This window comes from Desarmillaria tabescens, assembly GCF_030435595.1.
Source record: "Desarmillaria tabescens strain CCBAS 213 chromosome Unknown EV420scaffold_65, whole genome shotgun sequence".
In the NCBI taxonomy this organism is placed as follows: Eukaryota; Fungi; Basidiomycota; class Agaricomycetes; order Agaricales; family Physalacriaceae; genus Desarmillaria; species Desarmillaria tabescens.
This window is the reverse complement of record NW_026848364.1, coordinates 63,735-84,407: the sequence shown is the minus strand read 5'-3', so window position 1 is coordinate 84,407 and position 20,673 is coordinate 63,735. Positions and strand designations below refer to the sequence as shown.

Genomic DNA, 20,673 nt, shown 5'->3' with positions numbered 1-20,673 from the left:
CGAGCTTCGGCTAAATGTTAGCCACTAACTCTTATCAACTTAGATCATGCTTGGATCGCTACTCGCACTTCGGTAGACGATACGCAAGCAAGTCAAAGGCGACTCAAGTCGATGGGACAGATAGTCACGAAGAACGGAGTTCGATGTTAGGTAGATTAAACCTTAGCCGAAGCTGGGGTTTAGACCAGCTGAGGCTCTACTTAAATACACGTTGCGTAGGTTAAAAATAATACCGCAGCAACGTCCGATCAAGATCGCAACATAGCGTAAGCGTAAACACGTAAGAAAAAGAAAAGAAAAGAAAAGGAAAGGAAAAAAGAAAAGAATAACCGTAACAAGACGACACCTGTTAAACACACCACAGTGAAGAAAACAGAACCTTTTACCTCATGGTGAACAAGGGGTCCCATATTGTTGTTGTCGTCCTGTTGACTGTTCCGTGCGGTCAGGGCTCCATTTGCGATGGACGACGGCGGCTCTCGATAAGACAATGTCTCCCGCTCAACCTTGTGAACTCGAGCTTCCGCTACCTCTTGAGCCTTTATGGCAGTAAACAATCAATTGGTGAGGGAGGTCACTGCTGCTTCGCGGTTCAACGCTGCCTCCTCCAACTGGAGAACTCGTGCTCGAACAGCGTCTCTCTCCTGCTTGCATCTACAAACAAGACACTTAGTCTGAAGAGCTCCCACATCAAGAATGGCACGTACCTCCTTCAACCGTAGCTCGACATGAGCTAGATTGGCAAAGCTCGCTACGCATGTGGTCGAGGACACGAATTCTTTCAGAAAGAGTATCGCCAGGCTCGACCCCAACGGTGGTAGTCCCCTGGTGAGCCGCACTCTGGGAAATGGGGTGTTCCATAGAGGGAGAATCTGCCAGGCACCTGTTAAAGCTGTGGTGAACACCAGAGAGGTCAACAATCCTTCGAGAGCGAGCCATGATGGGTGTTTGTTAACCGAGGACCCCCGCGTTTTCTCGACCTTAAGGCAAGCAAGGATTAGACAACTGTCGCAATTTGGGTTTCACTGGGGCCGATTGGGATGGAGGCGAATGGGATCTGCTGACAGTGTCCAAGCGGATATGGCAGGATATTACTGTTCCGCCAGGTAATGACAAATCGCGAGATTGAGGAGTAGCTCGAGGGGTAGGAGCCAAGGTTGGAAATCAGAGATCGCATGTTGGAGTGGCTTTGTCAGCACCAGGCAAATGATGTCACAGATGCCTATACATGTATCATATGTAAGATCGCCCCAAAAAGCCCCCATATCTCAGATCTAGATCTCGGCGCTTAGCTTCAGCACTCAAGTACTCAAGCATGGTCAAGCTTTCCTCATGATTCAAGACCACGGTCCTCCACCGACTCCTCGACATCCAGCTCCACTTTAACCCACACCCTCAAAGTCACCCTCTCCTTCGTCTCCCCCCCTGGTCCCCAGCCGCTAGCCTCGTCGGAAAAGCGCTGCACTGTGGTGTAAACCATGATCTGAAAGGGCTTGCGCACCATGTGCGGTACCCAAGACGCTTCAGAGTGAACGATCGCACATATAAGTGTTTCTCTGCGTCCAAATCAGCATACACTGTAGATGTTCCTTATTCTGTATACTTACCTGTACAAGCTTTTTTCAAACTCGTCATAGCCTAGCATTTTGTTACGAAGGTTGTTGGTGTGTGCGCATCTAGCAAAGACGTAGTTGGTCGGATAAAGCCAAGAGGCCTTTGCAAATGATAACATCCCATAAGATTCCCTTTTGACATGTCAGCCAAACATACTTCAACAAAGCCCCATGGTGCGAGTTTCAGGGATGTGCATTTTTTGGAAGAGTCGTTCCAGTTGGACATGGCATGGACATGTATACGTATCCACTGTGCGTGAACACCCGTTAAGCTAAGCAGTTGGATTCATTGCTAAACATGTGAAATGACATAGTAACATTGCATTCTCTATTCTTGGCAATACGTTTTGAAGGTATCACTATAACTCATAGTCACCAAGAGCTCTTTTCACACTAAAAGAAGAATCAAGTTGATGTTTGAGCTTCGAGATTGGGCCCAAGGACCTGAGACCACTTACATGTAATCCCACACCTCTGCATATGTACCATAGGACACGTTAACTAAGGATGATGTGTTGACGACATCTCTGTTGGCAGGGAGAGCACGATAAGCGATGCACATCTGGATTTTCCGCCTGAACCTGACCAAGGATGTAGGAATGTGTCCCCATGTAGGGTCGATGAAGGTTGCCACTGCAAGAGTTACATGACGGAGAGGCGTGTGTGCCGGTATGGAGTGCAACATGTTGAGAGCAGACGTCAGGCTGATCTCGCCTGACATAAATGCGAACCATTCAAGCGACACCAGGTTCGACAGGTCGATAAACATGGGAACGGGTGGGAAGGTCTCTACGCAAACATCAGCATGTAGAACAGACACCTAGGCTATGGAGAAACGTACCAACAGCGTGTATAAGCAATCGCTTCACAGCGCTCCCCAGCATGGGTACAACAATGCGTGCACCATGGAGCTCCCAATTGTCGGCTGAGACGACGTCCAGTTCAACCATCTCGAACACGATCATTCATGGTGGCAAGCAAGCGAATAATTCCATCATGTCACGGAGTGTAGCCCAAGTCATGGTTATGCTGCCCACTAAACGAGGTGGTCCATACAAAACACGACCGGGCACATCGGCGGTAAGGAAGGAAGGACTGATGACAGTCAGACTTGTGATATCAGAGTAGCTGAACAGTGCACCCGCTCCCGACCTGCAGAATCTACATCGCCGCAGCCTGATCTCTATGGGGCTTTGGAACAAGACCGGCCTTTGGAAGTGGGAGAGATCGAGATCGACTCCGAGGAATAGGGTGAGACTGGGGCATATGCAGATGACATCGTTGAGGAGGATCGAGGACAATGGCATGTTGTGACCGTTAATGCGTATTTGATGGATGCAGCTGGCGTGAGCTGATCACCTCTGCAGGTAGAGTGACCAGAAAGTGCAATCCCATTTTTCATTGACCCGCATGACCTGGAGCAACTGCTGCACGCTGGTGACGTACCATTCTGTGCACACGGTTAAACAACGGTAAAGGTCGGCATTCGTGAGTATTGAGAGAGACATAATTTGAGCCACCACGTCGAAGGGTAACTGAGGCAGATCCATGGTGGGGTAGGATGAGGGCAAGGAGTCTATCGCTCCCAATCGTTTCTGGCGACAAATGTCCAGCCAGGGTTGCGGTCATTGCTGACATGCCCAATAAGAATTTGAATGAGGAATGGAGGCCAACGATGTATGGCAATGAAATAGAGTACATAGTGGCACAGCCATGGTGGCAAACCCCGCCATTTGAAAAAGCCATGACTCACCATGCTTCCACGGGAGCTACCGTGTTCCGATCGCAAGCACATGACAAGGTACAATATGAATTCATTGGCTTGCACACCGCATCTCTCGCCTGTTCGATGTGATAATTGGCTCTACTCTACACCTCGCTGGAAGCCTTGGTGTCAGATGAAAGGTGCGTCAATCTGGTAACAGTCCGACGCTTTGCATTTTGCTAAACAGCCTGTGGCAACTAGTTGCAGACGTTTTCGATCCGTATTGGGATGCCGTGTGGGTAGTGTGGGATGAGGAAGAGCAAGAGAGAACTGCAAGGGAAAATGCCAGCATACCTGCACTCCCCGATCCATATTGGGATGCCACGTGGGAAGTGTTGAATCAGGAAGAGCAAGAGAAATCTGCGAGGGAAAAAGCCAGAATACGTGCGTTCCAATGAACCTCTAATGTCCTAGGTGATGCCAATCCACAGGAACACAGTCGTCTGGAAGGCTATATACGAGACGACACCATGGGACCTCTTCGACTGGGAGCCCAAAGTGCAGTGGGCGGCGCATGTCCAGGCAGATGACGGGACAACAAGCCAGCTGTCAAAGCAAGAAGCTCAAGGCAAGGCTTACCGAATCCAACACGAGACCACAAGAACTCATCCCTGGCTCAATGGTAGACCTATTGGGATGCAGGTGAGTTGATCGGTACTTGGTGGTAGCGCAATCCAAAAATTTCTGCTTAGTACCAGGCTGAAACACCGGACATGGATAGTCAGCCTGTGTTGGACCAGATCGCACCGCCGGTATGCATGATTCTAGCCAAGTCAAGTTGTAATATAAATGCTGACTTGTCTTAAAACTAGCCATCTACTTTCAGTACCGACTTGTCTGACTTCCTCTTGAAACCAGAAGTTATCAGACTATTGGACATGCTCACCCCTACGTTGAGCCGGCTGCATGAGAGCGGGTGTCATTGAACAATGGGATATGTACATTAATGTGAGCAGGCAGGCAGACTAGGATACCGATCTAAGAATATATCTTCGAAGTATTTATTGCGAAGTATTTATTGTCTGTGTGCTCAGCGACATCATGCTCTTGCCAATTCCTAGAACACGTCGTGAACGGCACACGCACAAGTATTAATACTGGGGTCAGTTATTCCGACTGGAGCATATGATCTAGATTGCGGTGTCTCGCTGGATCTATACCAATCTAAGCACCCTCTTTCCGTCCCCATCCAAGGTTCGGCAGGTGTCGGACGGACTAGTACCGGCCCATTTTTCGGGAATATGGGGTCGCCACCCATGAGCACAGCCTGAACAAACAAATCTACATAAACCTTGCCACTGCCTGGTGGATGAGGACAGCTGGCATCCATGAAGGGCTCGACAGTAATGTCAGCCATTGGTGCACTTGGACATTCGATGTCGGTGCTATCGTTATGCTTGGTGCTTCCTTCCTCTGGAAGTGCTCATCCAGGCGCTTGGACCCCGTTTCAGTGTTGGGTACCGAGGATGTCCTTGCGATATCATCCTAAACCTTTCTCCGAATATCCGAATGTTGGGAAGGACATATGACATGGAACAAGTCTTTGTAAGGTATATTATCTCGATTGCAATTGCGAATAGGACAATGAATGATACTCTGCAGAGCGAGATATACGCATCAACGGTCTGCGTTCCTGGATACTCAGGCATCCTCGTTTCTACAAGGGAATTGGGGTGGATGGCCTGGGCGATTAAATTCAGGCACTAGGAGGTATGAAATTATGGTAATTTGCGCAGGGCATACATGACGAAAATTTCAGCTTCTCTCTATGCAGTAATTGGACAGTCATGAACAGCCGTGACCTTCCATGGCAAAGCATGGCTATCAGTGCGATGGGACATCTCCAACACGTCGTGACAGGACAAATTGCGTCAGCAGCCACACCCCGGTCGTGGGGTAGCGATAAAATACCACCAGATTTTTGGCGTGTGGACGACGCAGGATGTGAGATCTTCCATTGGGAAGTTCGTCCACTGTGAGCTCCAGAGGGTGCCCCATTGTAGCCAGCAGTCGATGATGGGAACGAGGTATGATCCACACTGTACTCTACTCCAGCCGTGAGCTTATGCAGCTTCAATGTCCAGATCGTGAGGCTGTGTTGATGGCAAGCGATCCTGCGAGCCCCGAATATCAATATGACCCCGAGGCAGATGCGCCAAGTAGCAAGATATCACCCTCAGACGACGAGATAGAGGATCCCAAATCATCTCCATCTGAGGCTCCTCTGATGGAGTCGATGGAGGTAGACGAGGAGTCGGTTGAAGGTCGTGTATCACCCAGGACTATCGAGGGTGCCTCGTCTTTTGGTGAGCAAGTTCATCTATGTCGTGATAGCGAAGACACTCATTCGAGGATGGAAAGATCTCGATAGTCTCATGGCTGGACTCAGTCGACCTATCGACCATTCTGGCGATGAGGCTCCGCCACCCGAGGTGAACGAAGGTGCCAATAATGGTGATGAAATACTCTCGAACCCATTTGATGGCTCCAGCTCGGGCATTATCGATTTCGGATCGCTGATGAACCGCCTGGATGGCGACATGAACGGTGACTGGAGTGAGAATGAGAACAGTGGTACACTTCCTCTGGCGCAGGCGATGACAGGAAGTTACGTGCCGATGGACCAAGAACTGCTTGTTTTGAAGGGCACGACGCCTTACAAGACGTGGACAGGACTGGTGTAGGCCTTGAAAGGTGGAAGTCGACGTGGCCATAGAAGGATGCAGGAATCAGTTGCCCTGACGTGAGATGTGGAAAGGTAAGGGTGTATGCAGCCTCATATGAAAGAGTCTGACAAAATTTCTTCAGGGTAATATAGATACAACGGAGATTTGCTATACTACTGATGTCGCACAATAAATAGCACTTATATACAACTAGAAGACCTCTGCTTCTGTATCATCCATGTGAGCAGGGCATGGGCACAAGAAGAATAACCACATGAAGCCGTGAACTACGAAAACGTTGAGGCAAGGAAAGTTGGGGGAAAACATCTGGTTTTCTCAGGACAGCCATCCACGACGAGCCAGGAATATGTGGAGAATGGTTACATGGTTACAGAGGGCCTGGGGAGCTTAGGAGAACTCATGTTGTGATCTCACGTACACCACTCACCACCACGAAGTTCTCACTCAGGTGTGGCACCGGATCCATCGGCTGCACCTCCTTAGGAACTTCCGGACACGGCCACGATGAGGAGGTAGTACCAGACTTTGCGCACATGGAATGACTGTTGACATGTTGAGAGGTGGACCAGAAATACCAGGGCCTTCCCCGGGAACAACGGCACATACAGGAGGTAGATTGGAATGGCCGCCAGCGGGAAAAAGCATAGAGTACGGGGGTGGGCATGACACCCTGTTCCGTGAGATGGTACGCTGATCTGGCTGGAGAAGACGAGAGGTAGCCTGCACAGGTGGAGGGTGTAGGCGCGATTGCAACAATCGACCTTTCGTTTCGTGGGTAAGGGGTGGGGTATGGAAAGATGGATCCAAGTGATCGTGCTGGGCTGCGAGCGATTGCTCCAGTATGGTGGCGTGGTGAACGTCTGCATCTAGCACACGACTGGGAAGTGTGCAGTGATGAAGGAAGTGTGGGAGCTCTGCTTGCTGTTGAAGACAGTATTGATAGGCGTGTGCTCCCTGAACGTGTGCTTGCTCTGCGAAGTCAGTATGGTCAAACGGCTGATTGGGCATGCGCTGGGTAGTGGTGTGAGTTTGAGATGGCATATTGTGGATGTCGGGCTGGGGGATAGAGGCCATAAGGGTGGGAAGGCCACCCACACCGACCATTGCTTTTTTGAGCAGGAAGGAATCCGGTCTTTCAGCCCAGTGCTCATCAACAAGCATTGCTCGTCGCCATCATCATTGTGAGTGTGCTTTGATACTACCTGTTCACATCTTGACAGGTTCTCAGCCATCATTGCACCTTGAACTATTGATTATCACGGCATGTTGTCCATGGCTATTGCTTTTTTGCATCCAGGGTGGTAACCGGCCTGTCGTCCCAGTATCCGGCAACAGATGTTCATCGTGGCCATCGCAGTAAGTCAATAGTTTCAATAGTAGGTGATTGCACTTAACCGTGTTAAGACATCATCATGGCTAACATTGAAGGATAGGCTAAGTATATTGTTTTGATAGCACCTGATGGGGGCAGATGGTGTAGTGGTCACCTCTTCTTGCTTGATTGTACCTCGTTCTGCACAGAAAAATTTATTTTCGTATTCGCGAGTTCGAGCCCCCCACCCCCCAGAAAGTAACAATCTAGACACTTTCCGGGTTCTACCACTTCCGATGTCCGAATCACGTGAAACGCAGCCTCCCTTTCCAAATATGATCAAGTCACACATTACCCCCTCTAAAATCACACAACAAATCTTATCTCTCCTTGCCATTCCGGGCATCGGTTCGAGGCCCTCCCAGTGATCTTTCGAATAAGACAGGGAAACGGAGTCACATGCCACAAGGCTGCCACCTGGTTGGGACCCAGGTGTAAACAAAATGGAGTGGTGATCCAAGCACACCACGGCCCGGCACATTGCCCCTGCATCAATTGATCACACTGTGTTGATGATCTTGGCCAAGTAAGGCAGGTCTGGGAAAGAGAGATCAGAGAAGGACTGGGATTGATGGAGTCTGGTGGGAAGTAGGACTAGGCCATGAGAAGGGTCAGGTGAAGAAATGACGGTGATGGACAGATTGCAGCCATTTCTCGGCAGAGGTCAGGATTTCCCAAGAGGGAAAAAGTGGCAGTGTCTGAGTCGCACCAAATTATTGAGGGCGAGGGATAATTTCGTGCCAAAGCGCACGGGCTAGTTGTGACCGTACCAATTGATGACATCATATACACAGTAACCAGGAACAAGTAGTTAAATTGGAACATATGCTTGCATAACCAATACACTTAGGATTTAAAATAAAAATAAAAAAAAAGATAGCACCTGATCTGATAGCACCTCAGCAACAGATCTTCATCGTCATCATCTTGGTGAGTCTGTGATTTAAATAATACCTCATATCACCTGACCGTGTTGCAGAACAGTGTCACCAAGATCGTGACTGTGGCTAACATTGAAGGTGGTAGGTGTCTCTTGATTTGATAGCACCTGGTTTTGATGCCACCATGACAGTTCATCGATATGATAAAGGTGGTTATGGTGGAAGACTGCACCCCAGAATCACTCAATCAGGAGCTGTTGTCGTGCACAAAGTAGGAAAGGTGAAGCGATATTCAAGTTTCATGTTAACAAAGCTGATTATCCTATTTGGTACACAGGTTACAATATATTACAAGGGAGGTCGATGACGTTGTGATACATAGGTGAATATACTACAGGTGAACAGGATGGCTGTAAATAAGCATGAGATATAGTAAGTGCAACAAAAGCATCAGGACAACATCAAGAAAGGTTTGAGGTAGCAAGAAGTGGAAGTTACACAGGGAGTAAACGCTAGCAAGAGCATGGAGAGTAGTCAGCGGCAACTATACAATCTGCAGAAAAATGGTTAGGACGACACAGGGAGTTTGTAGGCGACCAAACCTTCTAATAGGACGATGTTGGGTGCTAGTTAGGACGATGGCCCTTGAGCCAGAGCCTGCAGGTGGTGAAAAATTTCCTGACACGGCCTGTACGAGTGTCTCTGTAGCGGGATGCCATGTTCGGCTAGTCATCGAGAGCACCGACATTGGTGTCTGTAAGGCCGGTCCCGCCAGCACATGTCTGTGCCCAACGTTTGTTGGGATTGTCGACGAGTTGGGGAGGCAAATGTACGACAGGTGGGGCGGCCAGATGAGGGTCAAGGGGGGAGTATGGTGGAGGTAGAGAAATTCTGTTGGGTCTGCCTACGCCTGGCAGGTTGACTCATTGATGGTATTTGCCAGCGTGGAGAAGACGGACTTTGTTTTTGACGGTGAGGGGTGGTCGATGGAACGACAGGTGCAGGACGTTGCGTTGGGGTCCAAGAGCGTGCTGAAGAGCTGCTGCTCGCTGAATGTCTGGTCGAGGCGGTAATGATGGTAATGGCTTGTCTCTGCCGAGGGGTTGAGGCGCAAGATGGGGTGGATTAGAGGTTAGCTGTGGAGTATCGGCGCCATTAGATCCCCATTTGACCGTGCTTCGTGCGTTGGAAGTCGACATGGAAGGAGGAGGAATGAACTAGGTGCAGAGAGCAAGGGAAGGATAGGGTAGAAAGGCGGGGAGCTTCTGACATGCAGTATGCGGTGGATTGGAGGTTGGCTGGGGAGTACTAGTGCCGTTAGAACGTGAATGCGCTGTGCGTATTGGATTGGGGTACGGCGAGGAAGAGAAGGGTATGGGAGAGAGGCGGGGTGCTTCTTGATTCCCACCGGCATAGGCTGTGCTTCTCTTGTGATTGATGGAAGCCAGTCCCGGTTCGGTGGGCCGGACTTGCTACTGCCTTCAAAAACCATTGTCCACCGCCCTTCCATGTCCTTGCACACATCGGATGATGACATGTCATCTCAACGCTAAAGCGAGTCGATGAGAAGTACTTACCACCCCTCTGCATACCTGCCACAATCCCCGCCATTGTTGATATTTTGTCTACCTCGTCTACGTCGCCTTTACACTAGGTGTCCTCGCTCACTGGCCACATGTACGTTGTTTACGCTGACACACAATGTATCAGCGACGTTCAGCGAGCTGGATTACATGGAGGTTAGTTCTTTGTGCCGTGTATTGATGCTGACTTCTTACGTTCTAATAGTTGATACCTAGCGTTGACTATACGCATCGCCTACTGGCGAGCGAAAGTAAGTGTTAGGTACCTTGGTCTTTAATCTGTTGCTCATGGTAATTTAATATGCATAGCCTTGTGCTTTACGAAGGTTCACAAACAGTAGTGGATGTTGCTATAACTCGACGTATCGACGTCCAACAACCTGGATAATATGGAGGTTAGTTATTTTCACAAGATACTGACGTATGCGGAAGGTCGATGTCGGTTGTTGTTCCTCAACCAACGTATGCCCCCTGTTCCCCATTTCCCAATGTACGATACGTGACCTAGCTGGAGGGAGGTGCTCGAACCCAGCAAAATTTAATTGGCAGAAAAAGGTCATCTTTACTGCTGTTCCATGTTCCTCCTGGACTGACTAGGGAGCAGATAACAAAATTTAAACTAATGATTCTCTGTTTGTGGTATATATTCTCTAACTAACTCTTCTAAAGCGCTACTGTACCCCTCCCACTTCCAGAAGAGGCATTCCTAGCCTCCACTCTTTGCGCAGCAATCAGCACAGTCCAACTCTCATACGGTGTCGTATCCTTAAGCACCAGCAATTCCTGATCTGTTGGGGTATACGCGCCGGTCATTGCATCCGCCAGAGGAAGCGTATACCACACTCTCAATCGGTCGTACACTCGACCGCTGTCCACACTGAGAGGCAAGTTATCTGTGATGCGTTTCACCAGATGCCGATACACCAGCTCCAAATCGTTCCATAGCGCTGAAACCCAATTTTGGAAAGTCCTCCACTCGACATGGAGATATCGTGCCGGACGGCTTGACATCCTATCGAGCAGCCAAGTCTGCATGGGGACGAGGCTGTTGTTGCGCCCCCAACCATGCACCACCAGCCCTAACTTTTCCGAGATGGCAACAACCACCTGAACCGCTGCAAAACGCTTATACGTCGAATTCCAGTTCTTCGTTCCCAGAGTAACCAAGACGTCTATCATCGTCAGAAACACAGTGTCCCACCATGGCCAATCTTCCTCCCGACTGCGCACCGCAATCCAGGGAGTCAGCTAAATGAAAGACGCTTGAGCACAGGTCAATCTGATTCACATGCCACGCACCGCTCGTCGACGAACAGTAACTTCCTCGGACCTTGAGCCTGCGGATGAAGACGCAGGCACTGAAGCAGATGCTGCACCCGACTCAAGGTTTCCTGTACTGTCCCATTCCTGAGAAAGATCTGTTAGAACCGCTGTCTCCCAGCCCACCAGAACACCGCACACTTACAGGCGAAGTCAGATAGATTACATAGCACGGCAGGCTCTCCACTCCACTGCACGTCGCTGCAGCGGCGTCGACTTGCTCTTTTTCAGGACAATCTAAACAAGGAAGTGCGCGGAGGTTGTCCAAGCTTGAATCTAAGATCCTGTCCAGTCGACCAAGTTCTTGATACAACATTTGTCCCGCCACTGTCGCCTGCACAGCAGTGAGCGAGAGTGGTTTGTTGTTGGTCCCAACAATGTACGGCAACTGGTCTCTCAGCACTTGATCTACCAGACGTCCCGTACGGTTTTCCAGAGTGCGACAGCGCTCCAGCAGTCCCTCTGAAATCCGCCTTAAAAGCAAGACAAAGATCGACGAAGTCACATGCACTGATGCTCGCTGTGGGATTGACAGGGTCATCTGTCACGTTGATGTACAGCCCCCGTTCGACATAGACACTGGTACATCTATCCAACGATTCGTACCCGACGAAAACAGTCACCTCTGCAAATCTGAGGTAGAGAGCATGTTAGTCCATCCCACGCACGGCCAAGCGACAGTTCCGCTCACATCGTCCTTCAAATGCGTTGGTTTGGGAACGCCTCTGGTAGGAATTCGTTGTAGACATCTTGATCTTCCATCTCATCGTCGGACGATGGCAAAGGCATATCATCGAGCGCATCGTTATCAATTGCCATAGCATTGCAAGGTGATTGCGGCACGGATGAGCTTTCTGTGAACAGCAGCAAGGACGTCGTGAGCTGAGTCTCCGATTGTAAGTTGGTACCAGTTGCGAAAGAGTCCTGGGAAACGGTGTTATCTCGCAGCTGCGCGAATAAATTGGCCAGGTCTGGCAAAATGCCTCTATTGCTCAGCATACAAAGTTATGACAGAGCACTAGCACAACACACCTAATGACACCCCCCCAGCCTCTCCAGCTACAACGCCTTCCGTGGTCGTCGATGTCGTTGTTGCCTCCCCGGGTCAGCTTTGCTCACGCGGAACCTCGTCCGGGTCCAAGCTCTCATCAGGCTCAGGAGGAGAATGCTCACGCAGCCCATTGAACAGTGTTGACAAGTCTGTAAGCAGGGTGTTAACAACAAATACCACCCGCAGATTAGGAATCTTATGCACCTAGTGTTTCTGGCTCAATAGCCAGTTCCGCCTCCTGTGGATCTGCAATATCGTCGTTCACATAGCCGACTGAACCTGATATCATAAAGTCAGATCCTCCTAGATTCACACCCTAACCCACACACAGAATTGCTAACCTGCCCCTACTACTTGATCTGAGGGGGCTCCTTGTCAACGAAAGCTTCGAACGCAGCCTTGAAGGCTCGAGACCAACCTGAATCCCTGCTCACACTCGCGTCCAAATCATGCCCAACAGAAGGACTGCCGTCCACGGTATAATCTCCCTCATTCTGACCAATTTCACTGCTATCGTCGGGGTCGGGGTGCATGCTGGGATCATAATCTGAACTGGGAGGATCACTGGCCCACAATGCTGTCGCATCTGCTCAGTCACATCCCATTAGCCCACTGTTCAACAAGGGAAGATGAGTCGCCGTACCTAAGTCGCGCAGCCTTGCTGTCGCCCGGATAGTCCTACCAGAGCGTGTTACTTCGCCAAGCAGAAGCTGTTGCATTGAGACCGTTACGATGCACCTCTGCACTTCAGAGGATGGGTATTCACTACCAATTTCGTTCCTGGCATTTAAATATGCATTCCCGCCTCGTCCATGATTTTCACATCGATTTCATATCTTGTGCCTCAATATTCATGCAGCGTCGTATCTCCTCATATCTGTGATCTGGATGACAGCCCCGCGTTGACAGGCTGCACGACAGTGTGCCGGGGCAGGTGGAGTACCAGGGTGGAGTCTACAACACAGCCGCCAACCACAACGTCCAGGCGGAAACATGGCCGACATTACTGTCACGGCACGATGCAAGGCGGGAGTCAAATCGCAACCAGTATTTCAGTGACATCGCATGACATGTCATGCCGAAGTCGGCATGATGCGTGGCTACTTTCTACTACAGTCTACTATTAGCTATGGCCAGTTGCGGCATGTAACGTCTCATGGCGATGTTCGCCACTATTCAGATGCGCTTTTGTGCGCCTGATCGAATTGTGTATGCCTTCGCTTGTATCCTGCTTTCCCACCTGCTCCCCCCAATCGCCTCGTACTGTTGCTGGGGTCGACGTGGTTCGGGCGTTCAAGATCATGCGCGAATAGGGATCAACCCTCCAAGCGGACTGCTGTACCGCCGCGTTGGGGTTGGGATGACTTCTAACCAATTCCCCTATGGCAGCCCATGCTCTCTCCACCACCACGTTCGAAACTAGCCGACGACTCCTAACACGGGCGGCATTTTGCGATGCCCTGACGCAAAGCATGTCACAGAACGAGATCGCCCACTGCATCGAGAGGTCGCCGCCGGCACCATGATTGGGGCTTCTTTGTCCTACGGAATCGAGAATCAATGAGATCAGCCAGTCAGTCCTGCTACTCCCCAGCAAACAAGGTTGGTAACATACCCACAATGGTCACCACGTTCATCCGTGGTGGCTGTCTGTCCTGTTCAAAGTCGACTGCTGCAGCGCCTTCATTGGCTTGGTCCTCCAAAGTCTGTTCTTGAGAGCGGCTACTATCCAACATGGTGCATTGTCAGCCAGGGGGAGTGGAAACAACTGATTTAAGAGATTTCGTGCGGGAGGGTAGCGAATGGGGACAAATGGCTGAAACAGGGGATACAGGAGAGGGGACCTGAAAGTGCGGTAGACACAGGCTTCTGGACCTACTGATCGAGAGAGCGTGATAGAACGTGACAAGTGTACATGGAAGTACATTGAAGTACACAAATGTACACGAAAGTCATTTGGGAAGGTTTTTGCATGGCATTTCACGGGCGGTGATTTGGTATGATGGTAAAAGGCACGGAGGCGATGCTTTATCGGCATAGGCAAAGGTGTCATCAGGTACGGATAAGGCCATGCACAGTCATGTACATCGTTGTACAGTAATGTAAATGAATGCAAATCAATGTACATGGGATTTCACTGCAATTCCTGGAAGTCCACGGAAATCGGGGTGTAATGTCCAGGTAAGCCGCAGATACCCGGCGCCAGACGCTGATAGAGATATTGTCAATATTCTAGGTTGGTTCGTTGGTTTTTATTGATATGTGCCTATCAATACAGTTTCATCTCTAGCGAGAGCGCGCTTAGCAGGCACTATGCAGGATGACGAAATCGAGGCACAGCTAATGTTTGTTGCATTTCCTTCGTCGGATTAAGCCTTTCACTTTCGTTCCAGGACCTTTGTCATTGCCGGATTCGAGACATCGAGCACCAGTCTGTCCTGGTTGTTATACGAACTCGCCATGCATCCTGAGCATCAGTCCATAATCCGTGCAGAGCTCAAACAATCGAATGACTACGACCCTATGCCATTTTTGAACGCCGCAATTAAAGTGAGCACAATTAGACGTTGCTTACTGTCGGATCCACGCGCTGATCACTGGTGACAGGAAATTCTTCGTCTGCACCCAATTATACATTCCTTTATACGTACCGCCCCTCACGATGATTTTCTACCTCTCTCCGAAGGGAAGACGCTTGCAGTACCCAAGGGGCAGACGTTTGCTTGTTCTGCTTATCTATACAACCGGTACGCTCTTCCCATCTCGCTTCAACGTAAATTTGACACGAACCATTTCTAGTCTGCCATCTCTCTGGGGAGCCGATGCGGAGGAATGGAACCCGTCTCGGTTTTTGGACAAGACATTACCTGTATCACTGGGTGTGTACGCTAATCTGTGAGTGGAATCTTGGCTTCGTGTGCGCGCTCTCGACACTTATTTGGGGGGACGTTAGGATGTCATTTAGTGAGTTATCTTTCAGCGAACCTTTGCTCCAACTGACGTGACGCTCAGGCTCTGGATCTCGTTCATGCATCGGGTAAGTAACTGCTACTACGATCTATCTCGTTCTCCTGCTGATCCTCTTCCTGTCATAGGTGGCGGTTTGCGTATGTACCTCCCTCCTCTTCCGAGTTTCGTTTCATTCAAACCCATTGGTGACATCCAGGATCATGGAAATGCAAACAATCCTAGCCAACCTGCTTTTACACTTCGAATTCAGTTTGCCTGAGGGAGGCGTTGAGATTCTTCATTTCCCTGGCTCGCCGGCTGTTGTACCCGTTGTGAAGGGGAAGGCGCACTTAGGCTCTCAGGTGCCCTTAAGGGTGAGAGTGTTACAGTAATTAATGATAGTAGTAGCTTTGAAACGACGTTAGGACTGAGGCTTATGTGCTGATTAAGTCAATGCAGCTACGATTACTCAGCTAAATGGGTTGTTCTCGCAGTGAGCTTCTGTCTCAGGGTCTCCCAGCCCTTAGGGCACATGTGTCTGCTCTTTCGCCGTGTTCGTATACCAGCTCCGTAAAGAAAGAAGTCGCACAATTTCATTAGATGATCAACTCTTAAGGATTGACCAACGTTACCCCACCATCAACACTCAAAACCGCTCCATTGGTATAGTCAGATACCGCTAAATAGATTGCCGCCCTCCCCATGTCCACGTCACTAGTAAGAATCAAATCAATATCCAATCTTCTCCATATGCCGAACATACTCACGTTCCCACCCTCCTTGCAGGTATTGTAGCCGCATGCCCAGGTGATGGGTCCAAGTTGACCATTTCCATGAACTCAGGAGTACTCATCTGCGATGGAAACAAACCAAGTTCGAGCGCGTTCATCCGAATGGGAATACCTCTCCCCGCATAGCTCGTCCCTAAAACAAGGGTGAGCTTTTCCAGGGCTGCTTTCGTCGTTCCCAATGCCAACTAAGCAAAGTCTTAGTTAGTCCTGGGTCAAACTTGAAGGAAACGACAGAGCACATACACAAAACATCGGCGTTGTTGTGTTTATCTTTGCCCCCGAGCTGCTAATGTTGATGACACTTGAGGTGCCTTGAGGGCGGGAATGCGCTCCTTTGATGAGGAGGGACTGGAAGGCACGGACAACGAAGAACGGTGCGATGGTGTTTACTGCAAAGATGTCCATCCAATTCTGTACCGTCTCGGGTTCAAAGGGATCTGACGCTGCGATCTTTTTCGCAAGGAAATCTGGATCGCGAAGGGAGTAGAATAAACCAGCACTACAAAGAGATTGGCATATGAAAGAGGAGAATTAAGGATACTATGGACAAACTTGTTGACGAGGATATCGAGCTTGCCATCGATTCCTTCAATATGCTTTGCGTCAGCCTTGACGCTCTCTTCGTCGGTAACATCCATCTGGAGTCTGTGTACACGTTTAGCAACGAATAACCTACAGAAAGGAGAATCACTGACGGGATAATGGATCCCGGGACACTTGTGACTGACGCAGCAGCTTGCTCTAGGACATCCAGCCTTCGCCCAGTGATGTATACTTTCGCTCCATTTGCAGCGAAGGCTTTGGCCATCATAAGTCCTCTGTTGAAGAATCAACCGCAAATCATAATCGAGAAACCCAACGCTTACACTCCTGTCCCTCCGCCTGTAACGAGACCTACTCGTCCAGACAACGACATCATTGTGGTAACGCTGAGATCTGCCATGTTCTGGGAATCTCTGTGCATGGTCTCTTTTATAATGGTATCTGTGGTATTATTCAGTACGACTAGACCCTGGTGAAGTAGCATTCCGCCCGTACCGTCAGCAACTTGACAAATTTCTCAGACCCGACGCTCCGCTTACTGTGTCAGAAGAGGAATTTTTCGTTGTGATTATTCATGCTCTTCTATGCCAAGGAGGAACAATTTCACGGACTCGGACGCTGCAATTAGAAGTATTCAATGTTCCGATAGTCTGGATTCGGCCAGCAGGGTAGTGAATAAATGAACTCGACTGAAGGGCGAGTTACGGGCTAATTTTCAATCAGAATGAGTGCGCGTCAAATAAATTGGATCAGTCACCTTTTAATGGCACTTGAGCAAGAAAAGTCCTGTTTGAAACCGTGCTAACAGTCGCGTTTAAACTGAACAGACTGTCACTTCTCAGCTGGTCTAGCGGCAGCTCCATGTGTGGCATTTATCGGTTCTGGTGTTCCAGAAGAACCCTTTGTAAACCGGTATCCATCCAGACGCCCATCCAATGCACTCGCCCAACAGGTAATTTGTAATTTTGGTATCGTCGAGTGTTTGTAGTGCGTGTAAGAGGTCGGTTCTGGTTCTGGGTTTGCGTTGGCGAATGCTGCTGAGAGAACTTAGACTGAATAAGGAATATAATAAGATGTATCGCAAGTTGAGGCAATCGTCCTGCGCTGCGCTGGTCCGCCGGAGCCCTAGTCTCGTTACCATCCTGCATATGGAGCAAGCTGCTTCTATCGTCGGCTTGCCACATAGAAGGTACTGTCACAGGACTACTGGAGTCCATGATGGCAGGTAGGAAAGGGTAGGAAGCAGTGGCGGGCCAGCGGACCGGATTTGAAATACCATTCTGACTACAACCAATATCGTTGAATGGATGTTCATTTTTTTCTCTTTAGCCTCGGAGCCGCTGTGACCGCCGAATCTGAAGAACTTTTTGAAACGAGAAGACACTCAGCTGGTCTGAATGTGCCTGACAAAGACTGTAAAAGCAACAACTGGAATTCTTGAAGTAAAAACTCCACCCACTGGACACTTGTGTCTTTCTTTTCAGTGCCAAAACCGTGGTTACTATCGAATCTGAAGAAACTATCAAATCATCTGGACAGAATGTGGCAGAGCTCAGTGCCCCCCGACCAAGAGCACGAAAGGAACGATCGAAGAGGTGGTGACGGTGTACGCAACACCGGGCGAAGATTATGGTATATCTCGTACATAGCTAGCTTGGCGTGACGGGCCGTCATTGACTGGATTGCCGAGGACACTCTCATACCAGTGGCTGCCCATCAAGGAGCATGGCCCGGAACGTTGACTTGATTACGCAGATCGATGATGAAGCTGCCGATGGGATCACTGCTACCATTACTCACCTTTCACTCGCAGTCGGCTTCTGTTTCAAGGTTTCTCAGACGATATGGTGTCTGTGTCTGCACTCTTTCTCCGTATTCGCACAAAGACCTTTCGACGACATGCGTGGAAGAGCGTGAATAATCACTACGAAGGTTCCTTTCTTGACACAATGTTGTGTCCATGAGCCGATAAATAGGATTTCGGGCCCGAGAACAAGAACTTCCGTGTCATGAGGGAATGCGGGCTATTTCGCAACGTAAAACCCACCATTTACCGCATACACCGGGATATACTCTCGCTGAATAAGACCAGAGTTTATGTCATCTAGGCAAACGACCCACTGGAATAAAAAGGCACTGTGTCCCAGAAGCCATTCAGCTTCAGCATTCCACAACTATGGCAGATCTTAACATGGCTACAGTGATGTCATTGTCTGGTCGAGTAGGCCTTGTTACAGGCGGAGGAACAGGGATGTATGTTCTCTGATTCACGATTCTTTACGACTCATGCTTGACTCTATCTGACAGAGGATTTATGATTGCCAAAGCTTTTGCTGCAAACGGAGCGAAAGTATACATCACTGGACGTAGGCTGGATGTGCTAGAGCAGGCTGCAACGTCAGTCACAGGCATTCCAGGATCCATTGTCCCGTAGGCTGGCAGCTGTTTTCTCCTCATGGTGCTATTCGTCTTTGACGCACCTGCAGAATCCAGATGGACGTCACAGACGAAGAGAGCATCAAGGCCGGGGCGAAGCACATTGAAGGAATCGACGGCAAGCTCGATATCCTCGTCAACAAGTTCGTCTACGTGTTCCTCTTAGACCCCCACGCTAACATCTTCGTAGTGCCGGATTTTCCGCCTCCCTTCGTGACCCAGACTTCGTCGCGAAGAAATACGCTGCCGAGGATCCTTTTGAACCCGAGACCGTACAGAACTGGGCTGACATTTTCGCGCTTAACACGATCGCGCCGTTCTTCGTCGTACGCGCCTTCCAATCCCTCCTCGTCAAAGGAGCTCAGTCCCGTGTCCGAGGCACCTCAAGCGTCATCAATGTCAGCAGCACAGGGGCAAAGATAAACACATTGGGCCCCATGGGCTCTGTATGCGCTATGCCGTCCATTTTAAGTAGCTTGTCTAGCTAAGCTAAACCCTGATTTAGGTCGCCTACACTGCAACAAAATCTGGTTTGGAAAAGCTCACACTTGTTCTAGCTACGAGTTTTGCTGGGAGGGATATCCCGATTCGGGTGAATGTACTGGCGCCCGGCTTGTTTGCGTCTGAGCTGGTTAGTCCTGAGGTTTTGGAATCGATCAAAACCAAGCCATTGCCTGGGTTTGTCGCGCCGATTCCTGCGAAGAGGCAAGGGACGTGAGTGTTTTCAGGCTCTCGGGTGAGAATGGATATTGATTTGAGTTTCTAGTGAGGCGGAGATGGGAATGACAGCGGTCTACTTGGCTGTGTCGGATTATACGAACGGGACAGTTCTGAGCGTCGATGGTGGAGTATCGCTGGTGAATCCTTGAATATTTGATCATCTGATCTTGCATGGAATCAAACTTGTTTTCCTTTCCAACACTACCATCCCCTGTAGACATCCTGCAAGGAATGTGGCCACTATTTGACAGGGTGTTGTGCTGAAAGACATCCCCATTAGAAATCTGGATAGTGGGGGGACCCACGGGAGTGAGCGTTAGCGTCAGTATGTGGGAGAATCTCGTGTCGACCCGAGTCATGCTCTTGTAACACAGTGGCGAAACAGAAAAGAATAGACTAGCGGTGATAAACTTGACGCCCGTTGAGATGCTGCAAAACAATGCATACATACTTTCGCCACCTGAATCTCGCGGTAATGAGGAATCCATAGAGAATTGAAGAAGATGCGAGCAAAAAAGACGATTCTAGAGGAGGCGGGAATCCGCCCGGCGTGTCTTTGTTCGTGCTTGGTGAATGAGTTTGGCGGGGCCTCGTGTATATTCGATGTATGCTCGCTAACGCTCGCAACAAGCGAGGTACTGCCTGCGCTATTGTTGGCGCCTCGTACGAAGACGTTTCTATAGCATACATGGAGCACGAATGCATGAACATTGAACAGTTACTACAACGATTCATTTGCTTGAGGTGCGCCAGACCTTCAATTCGGCCCAGACCAAAGGACAAGCTAAGATCATGACATTACAGAAGGTTCGGTTTCATCACGACATGATGTAGGTACAAAACTAGGTGTAAGACTCTTTCAGGAACGGTATAGGGAGAATAATGTAGACAAACACTGTTCAAACATCAGACAATGAACATCTGCAATATATCATCGAGACGCACCAGCCGCCAAGCTACCA

The 20,673-nt window shown here is 49.6% G+C and overlaps 9 protein-coding genes across 9 annotated transcripts; 5 read left to right on the top strand and 4 right to left on the bottom strand.

The window, feature by feature from the left end:
• Positions 1–592: 592 nt before the first annotated feature.
• EV420DRAFT_1727469 (uncharacterized protein) lies at positions 593–2,588 on the bottom strand (the record flags this gene model as incomplete). The annotated part of the gene is made up of 7 exons (XM_060479853.1): positions 2,455–2,588; positions 2,072–2,402; positions 1,771–1,885; positions 1,608–1,714; positions 1,345–1,556; positions 708–872; positions 593–654 (listed from the first exon to the last, which is right to left on the bottom strand). Exons 1-7 carry the CDS (start codon positions 2,576–2,578, stop codon positions 593–595), a joined length of 1,116 nt encoding a protein of 371 aa, XP_060324241.1. The 5' UTR covers positions 2,579–2,588.
• A 661-nt stretch (positions 2,589–3,249) lies between these two features.
• Positions 3,250–4,304, top strand: EV420DRAFT_1485390 (uncharacterized protein; the record flags this gene model as incomplete). Its single annotated transcript, XM_060470208.1, has 6 exons — positions 3,250–3,414; positions 3,500–3,518; positions 3,586–3,762; positions 3,818–4,020; positions 4,071–4,130; positions 4,191–4,304. The coding sequence occupies 6 exons, from the start codon at positions 3,250–3,252 to the stop codon at positions 4,302–4,304; spliced, it is 738 nt and encodes a 245-aa protein (XP_060324240.1).
• An 861-nt stretch (positions 4,305–5,165) lies between these two features.
• On the top strand, positions 5,166–6,062 carry EV420DRAFT_1485389 (uncharacterized protein; the record flags this gene model as incomplete). The annotated part of the gene is made up of 3 exons (XM_060470207.1): positions 5,166–5,353; positions 5,434–5,684; positions 5,713–6,062. The coding sequence occupies 3 exons, from the start codon at positions 5,166–5,168 to the stop codon at positions 6,060–6,062; spliced, it is 789 nt and encodes a 262-aa protein (XP_060324239.1).
• A 541-nt stretch (positions 6,063–6,603) lies between these two features.
• On the top strand, positions 6,604–9,447 carry EV420DRAFT_1485388 (uncharacterized protein; the record flags this gene model as incomplete). Its single annotated transcript, XM_060470206.1, has 11 exons — positions 6,604–6,750; positions 6,936–7,246; positions 7,363–7,421; positions 7,973–8,052; positions 8,341–8,367; positions 8,417–8,459; positions 8,510–8,598; positions 8,656–8,677; positions 8,931–9,198; positions 9,262–9,290; positions 9,317–9,447. The coding sequence occupies 11 exons, from the start codon at positions 6,604–6,606 to the stop codon at positions 9,445–9,447; spliced, it is 1,206 nt and encodes a 401-aa protein (XP_060324238.1).
• Positions 9,448–10,564: 1,117 nt separating this feature from the next.
• EV420DRAFT_1768872 (uncharacterized protein) lies at positions 10,565–13,081 on the bottom strand (the record flags this gene model as incomplete). The annotated part of the gene is made up of 12 exons (XM_060480996.1): positions 12,916–13,081; positions 12,691–12,858; positions 12,614–12,631; positions 12,477–12,551; positions 12,341–12,421; positions 12,254–12,289; positions 11,997–12,192; positions 11,890–11,946; positions 11,605–11,854; positions 11,367–11,555; positions 11,201–11,308; positions 10,565–11,149 (listed from the first exon to the last, which is right to left on the bottom strand). Exons 1-12 carry the CDS (start codon positions 12,989–12,991, stop codon positions 10,565–10,567), a joined length of 1,839 nt encoding a protein of 612 aa, XP_060324237.1. The 5' UTR covers positions 12,992–13,081.
• A 277-nt stretch (positions 13,082–13,358) lies between these two features.
• On the bottom strand, positions 13,359–14,412 carry EV420DRAFT_1578687 (uncharacterized protein). Its single transcript, XM_060474573.1, has 2 exons — positions 13,888–14,412; positions 13,359–13,814 (listed from the first exon to the last, which is right to left on the bottom strand). Exons 1-2 carry the CDS (start codon positions 14,006–14,008, stop codon positions 13,396–13,398), a joined length of 540 nt encoding a protein of 179 aa, XP_060324236.1. The 5' UTR covers positions 14,009–14,412; the 3' UTR covers positions 13,359–13,395.
• Positions 14,413–14,467: 55 nt separating this feature from the next.
• On the top strand, positions 14,468–15,655 carry EV420DRAFT_1079375 (cytochrome P450). The gene is made up of 9 exons (XM_060465705.1): positions 14,468–14,508; positions 14,563–14,617; positions 14,666–14,822; positions 14,880–15,019; positions 15,072–15,167; positions 15,226–15,236; positions 15,285–15,309; positions 15,368–15,379; positions 15,439–15,655. The coding sequence occupies exons 2-9, from the start codon at positions 14,586–14,588 to the stop codon at positions 15,611–15,613; spliced, it is 648 nt and encodes a 215-aa protein (XP_060324235.1). The 5' UTR covers positions 14,468–14,508; positions 14,563–14,585; the 3' UTR covers positions 15,614–15,655.
• Positions 15,656–15,803: 148 nt separating this feature from the next.
• Positions 15,804–17,204, bottom strand: EV420DRAFT_1079361 (uncharacterized protein). Its single transcript, XM_060465704.1, has 7 exons — positions 17,051–17,204; positions 16,879–16,996; positions 16,708–16,830; positions 16,565–16,657; positions 16,256–16,511; positions 15,989–16,197; positions 15,804–15,935 (listed from the first exon to the last, which is right to left on the bottom strand). The coding sequence occupies exons 2-7, from the start codon at positions 16,974–16,976 to the stop codon at positions 15,833–15,835; spliced, it is 882 nt and encodes a 293-aa protein (XP_060324234.1). The 5' UTR covers positions 16,977–16,996; positions 17,051–17,204; the 3' UTR covers positions 15,804–15,832.
• Positions 17,205–18,345: 1,141 nt separating this feature from the next.
• Positions 18,346–19,949, top strand: EV420DRAFT_1315342 (uncharacterized protein). The gene is made up of 6 exons (XM_060468655.1): positions 18,346–18,808; positions 18,863–18,985; positions 19,042–19,134; positions 19,182–19,437; positions 19,497–19,705; positions 19,758–19,949. The coding sequence occupies exons 1-6, from the start codon at positions 18,732–18,734 to the stop codon at positions 19,858–19,860; spliced, it is 861 nt and encodes a 286-aa protein (XP_060324233.1). The 5' UTR covers positions 18,346–18,731; the 3' UTR covers positions 19,861–19,949.
• The last annotated feature ends 724 nt before the right edge of the window (positions 19,950–20,673 follow it).

Excerpts from the sequence above, each read along its gene's own strand:
- EV420DRAFT_1315342 (XM_060468655.1), top strand. The coding sequence starts at position 18,732 with ATGGCAGATCTTAACATGGCTACAGTGATGTCATTGTCTGGTCGAGTA. Across the intron at positions 19,135-19,181 it reads CTCGATATCCTCGTCAACAA|TGCCGGATTTTCCGCCTCCC; the intron begins GTTCGTCTACGT and ends ACATCTTCGTAG. Across the intron at positions 19,706-19,757 it reads CCTGCGAAGAGGCAAGGGAC|TGAGGCGGAGATGGGAATGA; the intron begins GTGAGTGTTTTC and ends TTGAGTTTCTAG.
- EV420DRAFT_1578687 (XM_060474573.1), bottom strand. The coding sequence starts at position 14,008 with ATGTTGGATAGTAGCCGCTCTCAAGAACAGACTTTGGAGGACCAAGCC. Across the intron at positions 13,815-13,887 it reads GAACGTGGTGACCATTGTGG|GACAAAGAAGCCCCAATCAT; the intron begins GTATGTTACCAA and ends TCGATTCCGTAG.
- EV420DRAFT_1079361 (XM_060465704.1), bottom strand. The coding sequence starts at position 16,976 with ATGCACAGAGATTCCCAGAACATGGCAGATCTCAGCGTTACCACAATG. Across the intron at positions 16,658-16,707 it reads GTCCCGGGATCCATTATCCC|ACTCCAGATGGATGTTACCG; the intron begins GTCAGTGATTCT and ends ACGTGTACACAG. Across the intron at positions 16,512-16,564 it reads CTCGATATCCTCGTCAACAA|TGCTGGTTTATTCTACTCCC; the intron begins GTTTGTCCATAG and ends ATCTCTTTGTAG.
- EV420DRAFT_1079375 (XM_060465705.1), top strand. The coding sequence starts at position 14,586 with ATGCAGGATGACGAAATCGAGGCACAGCTAAT. Across the intron at positions 14,618-14,665 it reads GAAATCGAGGCACAGCTAAT|GACCTTTGTCATTGCCGGAT; the intron begins GTTTGTTGCATT and ends CTTTCGTTCCAG. Across the intron at positions 15,020-15,071 it reads TCTGCTTATCTATACAACCG|TCTGCCATCTCTCTGGGGAG; the intron begins GTACGCTCTTCC and ends AACCATTTCTAG.